At 46.2% G+C, this 7,101-nt stretch overlaps 1 protein-coding gene across 2 annotated transcripts in view; it reads right to left on the reverse strand.

Annotated features, from left to right (window-relative positions):
- The window catches only part of SCFD1 (sec1 family domain containing 1), a 154,124-nt gene extending 148,309 nt beyond the window's left edge, over window positions 1-5,815 (reverse strand). Inside the window, exons 1-3 of one of the 2 annotated variants that reach the window (XM_019518925.1) lie at window positions 5,735-5,815; window positions 1,696-1,766; window positions 294-382 (exon numbers count right to left, since the gene is read on the reverse strand). In XM_019518925.1, the coding sequence (XP_019374470.1) occupies window positions 294-382; window positions 1,696-1,766; window positions 5,735-5,765 (191 nt within the window). In that variant the 5' untranslated portion in view covers window positions 5,766-5,815. The remainder of the gene's footprint in view (window positions 1-293; window positions 383-1,695; window positions 1,767-5,734) is intronic. The other variant, XM_019518926.1, reaches the window with a different exon arrangement.
- Window positions 5,816-7,101: the final 1,286 nt, after the last annotated feature.

Here is a 7,101-nt window from a genome sequence, read left to right on the forward strand (position 1 = left end):
AGGCAGGAAGGGGGAGGTGGTGGGGACGGAAAGGAGGCAGGGGGAAGTCCTGCTGTTCAGGGGAGAAGGCAGAGGTGGGTGAGAGGAAGGAGCCCCTGCACCCGTGGCTGGAGGAGGAGGTGGTGGCGATGCAGGGAGTGTTTACATGGCCAGCCCCAAAGGGTGAGCAGGGGGAAGCCATGTAAACACTCCTTCATTATTTTAAATTTGTCATTTATGGCGGGCAATTGACTAGTACTGTATAAAAGCCTAGGCTTTTGATAAGGACTTTAAGAGATATATAGTGTACTCACAGATGTAAAGTGATGCCCATGTCTCTCAGCTCTTTCACTGACAACAAAGGAGAGATTATATCTTGGCCAAATCTGTCATATATTAGAACCTAAAAGACATAAAGGAACATATATTACACACACACGTTCTAAAGCTGTATGTTTACTATAAAGGGGAAAAACAAGTTTCAGGATGCATTCTGAAAAAAATTAATTATATGTAAAAACTGAGCCAATCCTCACATTCTTTCTTTCCTGTTATTAGTGTTTACTATGAGACAATAAAACAAAAAGAAAACAGGAAAATGTGAGAACAACAATCATTCCTCAGTGCTTCATTTCAGTTAAATAGGATGTTCTGCCTCCAGAAAAGTCTACTATTCTGAAATGTGGAAGAATGAGTGACAATACTGCCTGGAAGATGACAAGTTAAGAAACTTTCTGGAAACTGAGTTTTTCCTAAAATGCTATATTAAAAACAAAACAATCACAGTAGTAATAAAGGTACTTTTTTGCAACTGCCCTAGATATAAGGCTTTAAATTATCTAGCTCCTTCCCTTCTCTTTCTAATTAGTTTACTTTGAATGGCTGTCAGTGCTTATCTGGTTTTAAGCATTTTTCATCTGCTCTCCTCTCAGGTTCTCATGTAACATATCTGTTAGGTTTGCCTAGAGCTTTGGTTAGGCATCAGTTCCTTTAGCAGCTAATCTCATAACTGGGTATTTTCTCTATCTGTGATAATGTACATATAATAGCAAATCCTTTTTCCTTTCTACAGGAATACAAAAAAAATAACAGAAAGAGGAAGCACGTTGCTTTAAGGTGACTAAAGGCTACCTTAGTACTTTACAGTTAATTTTTTCCAGGGAAGGGGTTTCAGTTTTTCTTGTGTTTAATGTCTAAATGTATCATACCATGAGTTAGGCTGTATACCAGAAAAAGGTGAATTATTCATTACAGACTGTCAGTATTAAGATAATTGGTAAAAGTTATCAAGATGTTGCACAGCTGTAGCCTAATTTTAATTTTTTCTTAAGGAGGCAATTAATACACCTTTGATAATTTATTATGACTGATTCTATTCCCCTCTCTCCCCAATTTAATCTCTCTTCAAAGCTATAGCTCATTTTCAAAATAAACAAAACTCTTGATGTTTAAAAATGGATCAGATCAAAGTAAAGACAGAATGACCACGAACAGCAAATTTTGTAGACACATGACAAATATTTTCTGAAATTAAAAAAATGTTAGTATAATACAATACTAATGTATGTAAAGAAATCATAAAAATGCTCTTTCAATATGCTCTGACATTTGGCAAAGAGTCCTGAGATTTTTTTAGTTCCCATAGATTAAATCTGGTAATTTAACATTGCACATGCTGTAAAGTTGCCTTTTACATTGTGAAACTGTTCTTCTTACCTTCCACACTGGTTCTCCTGTGCTGTTTTTAACAGGGGCAACATTAAAATTTAACATACGCTTCAAAGCCACTGAAAAACAACATAAAATATGTCATTATTACCATTTTAGTTCTCCTCTCCCACCCCTGAAAACTCCTGAGGCCAAATATTTTGACACGGACAAAAGATGCTTTTGCAATAACCTGTGACAGTCAAATACCAAAGTAACAACATCTCAACTGGAAATTGAGTTCAGTGTGGAGTTAGAGAAATAGTCCCCAGGGACTGAATACAGAATCTGTTGCTCTTATTACCAAGAAAAACTACAGCCCACTTAGAAATTTGTTATTTAAAAGCAATTTCAATATGTGCCAAAATGCTGCACACTACCCAACAACAACCACTTTGACCTATGTTTTCCCCCAATCACCTGGCAAATTTGTCTCATAAGGAAAGTTACCTCTCTAGCATTTCTTAGTAGGAAGAACATCAAACCTAAGGAACAAAATGCTCCTTTGCCCAAAGACAGACTACAAATCCTGAGAAACAAATCTTGGAAGCTGTCATCTTGAAGTTAGTACAGCTCTAAAGGCTATAGGGTTATGATGTAAGGTCTGAATATAAATTTAGGAAATATATACCTGGTGCAGATGCCATATGCAGTGTGTGGCACATATTGGCCTCGCATGCTGCATGCAGCACGTACCAACTCCAGCCCCCGTGCTATATGTAACATGTGCTAGCCCCAGCCTGCCATGTGGTGCATAGGGCTGGTGTGGGGTGCATGCCGCATGTGGCACCTGTGTCAGACCCGATCTAGCCCTGGATCCAACTTGCAGGGTCGATCTGGTGCAGGTGCACACGCTGGCCTTGTACACAATGTCCCAGACTAGCCCTGCATGCAATGTGAAGTATCCGCCGGCTTCAGTCCCCAAGCCACATGAACTGTGTGTTGTATATAGAGTGCTCGGCCGGGACTAGCACATGCTGCATATAGCACACCAGGCTGAGACCCACAGGCAGTCTTGTGGGCTGAATAGTAGGGCTCTGTGGGCCATGCATCTTTGACACCAGTGATCTAATGGATCTGACCAAAAGCCTGTTTACATAATGAAAGAAACATTTTAAAATATACTTTCTTACTTCCTCCCTTGATGTGGCAATAAATGATGTGGCAATGTAAAGTAAATGTGCACCCCCTTGACTCCAGATAAATAATCATAAACTTTGGTAACAGAAAAAAAATGACAATTACACTGGTATGTTTTAGTACCGCAGCTGCATATGCCACATCACTTGTAAATGACCTAAAGATAACTGCCATGAGGAGTTTTCAACCTAAATTAAGACTCAGCATAGAGAGGAATAGCAAAAAGAAGGCAGAAGTATTGAAGGAGAGAGATTACAATAGTTGAAATCTAGCACTGCTTCTGCCAAGATAATTTGGCTAAGCCAGTAGCTGCCAGTGTTTTAGACCCAAAGTACCCCTTAGAAAATACCATCTCTTAGTTTTCACTTGTTTTTTGACGATAAAAAAAAATAAAAGACTAATTTGCTATGGTAATGAAATGAGAAATACCAATTGTAATGTTTTTGACACTGGCTTGAGACAGGCTTTCATTTCTAGCAGTGAAATTTTTGAGAAGTTTCCACCACTAGAAATCATTCTGGGAGAGGGAACTATACAGGCATTCAGCACTGCACAGACCCTTCTCCCCTACTCTGAGTCCATTCACCAGGTCAGGGATCATCAGTCTGGGGAAGACATGGGGAGAAGCAGCTGCTCTACATCTCCACATCCCAGGAGGATTGGAGTAGCATGGCAAAGTTCCCACTGCTTCAGACCTGGAACCCCCAGTCTGGGAAGCTAGCAGGGAGCAGCTGCCCCTGCAGGGTGGCACAAAGTAATGGGGCTGTCAGCATTGGATCTAAAAGCGGCCTCATAGGGGGAAGGGAGGGAGAAGCTTCTCTGTCATGTAATACTTCAGACAGAGCCTGCAGCCTATGTGTGGGGATACAGAAGCAGGGCTCTCAAGTGCGGAACAGAGCAAACCCCCCAGCCGTCCCTGCCGTTATGCTTTCCTCCTGGACCAGACCAGGAGAGGGACGTACAAGCATTCATTCCTGAGAGAGAGATTCTCTTGCAAGGAAGGTCGTCCAAGTTGGCTCTTAGAAGATCCTTCTGCCAGAAGGGGCATGTTTGAATGAACACTTACACGCTTGTCATTTCTAACAGGAAATGGTGATTCTAACAGAATGGTGATTCTCCCCATAGAAATGTAATGCCAGTACCTGGCCACTATGGCTCCTGTTTGAAATCTCTGAATTTAACTCATGAATCTCATGTAGACGTCTGCCCATCTAGCAGTGCTAATACTGCATGGCAGCTGATGGCATCCTTAAAAGGACCTCGTGGCACCCTGGTTGAGAATTAATGGCTTTAACCTTTCTGTGCATTCTTCTGCTGGTTCCTCTCTACTGAATCAAACCCAAGCAGCTTTGTCTTCCCTTTCAAAGCCCTCACAGCATGACCCCAACATACCAAGAAGTTACCTACTTCTATCAACCATAATATTAGTCTCATTTACTTTTTAGATCATTAACCAACCTCCGTGCATCCCTTCTATTTAGAAAGAGCTCCTCATAAACACATGCACATTGACAGCATTGTCTTGGTTCCAATCTCCCCCTAAAGCTCTGCTTTACCATGACACCTATAAAAAAACCCTCAAGCAGTTGCTGATATCATGTCTACTATTGATCATGCTGACTAATACAGTCTCATGGGCTCCCCGAGCCTCTCTGCAGCTGTATTAATACAGCATGCTCTGCTTTAAGTGTGTAAGCTTAGGATTCAAAATAAAAAAGGCAACACACTTAACATGGAGCATGCACTTCTCTGGACTGAGTCTAAATAATCCAACCTCATCAAAATAAATAGGGCTGATAATGCTATGAGGTTTGGTGGCTCTGACTTCAAGGCTTCTGCTGGCAGCGATTATTGGTAGTGGTGCACTGATAAAGACTTTTTTTGCTCGATACTGATAGCTGATTATTAACCAGTCATACTGGTCGATACCGATCCAATATTCAATGTTAACTTTGGGTTGAGGCATGCTGGGCTGGGCCAGGCTTGGCAGCTCAGCTTGCCCCTCCTGCCCTAGCCACGCCTGCAGCATTTGGCACCTTTTACAGTGCCCACCCCAGCCTACAGTCCACACCGTGCCAGTGCCCAGGACACCGTGGCAGCTGCTCTGTGCCAGCACAGCCTGGTCCGGCCTGGAGCGAGAGAATGGGGGGGTTATCCAGGATCACCCTGGCTCGCAGGAAAGAACCCAGGCATCATTATTGGAGAACATTACTGGCTACAATGGTGAAAAAAAGCCAAAAGCCAGTAATATAACTTTCCCTTTATTAGTGCAATCTGATAGGCAACCAATATATTGGTACACCTCTAATTATTGGAAACTCTGAGAGGAGGGGAGCCAGTGCTAAGGGCTGACCAGGTATCTCTGACAGCCCTGTGGGACGGAAGCCCTGGAAGCCAGCAGCTCCCGTCACTTCCAAGGTTTCTTGGACAGCTGCTCCCCTGGCACTTCAGCCTAGCAAGAAACAGCAAGTCCCACAAGACGCCTTAACCAGGTCCGGCACATACGAGGAGAACCGGAGCCTGCTTCAAAGGGCTGGGCTCTGGTTCAGGCACTGCCCAGCTCCGCACTTGTCCGCCCCAACCCAGCAAGCGCCCGGTCAGAGGCTGGGGCCCGGCCCGGGACCCCGCACAGGGCAGGCGGATGCCCCCAGGCGGCCCGAGGGCTCCGAGTGCTGCGGAACCAGTGCGGGGACGAGAGGGGCAGACACGGGGCCCCAACGAGGGGGGCAGACACGGCCGGACCCCTTAGGAGCGGGGTCCGGCCGCCCCGAGCCCGCTCCACCCCCAGCAGCCCGGGAGCAGCGCCAGGGCTCGGCCGCGTTCCCCCACCCCCGACTCCTGGCGGCACAGCGCAGCGCAGCGCAGGCCGAGCCCCCGCCGCGGGGCAGGCAAAAGGCGACTCGCTCACCCGCCTGCTTCTCCCTGATCCCGGCCGCCATCTTCGCCGCTCGCCCCGCCCTCGCCCTCCGCAAGACGTGGCGTCCCAGCCGCCGCGCGGCCAGGCCCCACCCCCTGGCTGATAGGGGCAGGGCAGGGGGCCGCCCCTCCTGTGGTGTGACTGGCCCGCTGGCCTTGTGGAGGCGGGGGGGGGGGCAGGTTGCCCCTTCCTACTGCGCTCGAGGGGCAGCTCGGCCGGAGCGGGGAGGAGGTTGTGCAGGGGGTGCTGGGCTTGATGGAGCTATAGGTAGGCCCCGCCGAGGGGTGGTGTGTAGACTTTCCGCCCCCAAGGAAACACTATAAGCTCCCCCTTAAGAAAGGAGGCTGGTGGAGATGGAACAACCGATTCCTTGGCACAAATAAAAAGGGCTTAGTAACAAGGGAGTGAGAAGGGGACATGGAGCAGAGCACAGCTACTGTGCCGAGCCACTGCCCCCTGGACAAGTTGAGGGAGCGTGTAGTCATTGATCACTAAAACTGGAGACATGAGCGAAGGACTGAGACAAAGAGCCCCCACTTGTCTAGGTTTCGTGGGCCAAGACCTCTTTCCTGGTTCAGGAGCTGGCCAGCTCAGCCAGAGCCAGGAAGAGGTTGGCCACAAAGTAGGTCCAACCAAGTGGGAGACGTGGTCAGGAATAGGCTTAGGCTAGGTGGCCTGACTCAGGGTGGCATTACTTACAGGCCTGTTAAAATTCAGCTGTGGGCCAGTTGTGGATGCTTGCCTGTCACGGAAAATATACCTTGCAACATGCAGTTTAGAAGAGTACCATGTAATTCAGGTGGAGCAGTTACTTTAAGGCAGCCCAGAGGTCCATAGTCAAAAAGCAATGATTGGCAGTTATTAGAGCAGTCAAATGCTAAAGTAACCTGCCAGAGGGCACTGGAGTGGCTCTTCCAGATCAGTGGTCTCCAAACTTTTTTGATCGTGCACCCCTATCAGTAAAAAAATTTTGAGCATGCACCCCCAATATATGTATATTTATATAATCATAAATAGAAGTTCTAATATTTTCTTCCTGCACCCCAATGGATTGTCTTGCGCACCCCACTTCGGAGACCACTGATCTAGATCACTTTCTCTCAAACTTTTAGATGCAACTTTTAGAAACTCACAGCTCTTAGTTTTCACTTTTTGACTGGAACAAGAGTAAAACAATTTTCCCATTACAAAAAACAGCCCACAATAGGTCAGAATTTTAACCCTACGCATTTCTATTTGAAATCACTGGGTTAATGTTTTTCATCATGTTTATGTACCTAAACATGCAGTGTTAACATTGCATAGCATTTCACAGCACCCTTAAAAGGATGTTCAGGCACCCCAGGGTGCTATGGCAC

This window comes from Gavialis gangeticus, unplaced genomic scaffold (assembly GCF_001723915.1).
Source record: "Gavialis gangeticus isolate Ggan-Ray unplaced genomic scaffold, GavGan_comp1, whole genome shotgun sequence".
Classification (NCBI taxonomy): domain Eukaryota; kingdom Metazoa; phylum Chordata; order Crocodylia; family Gavialidae; genus Gavialis; species Gavialis gangeticus.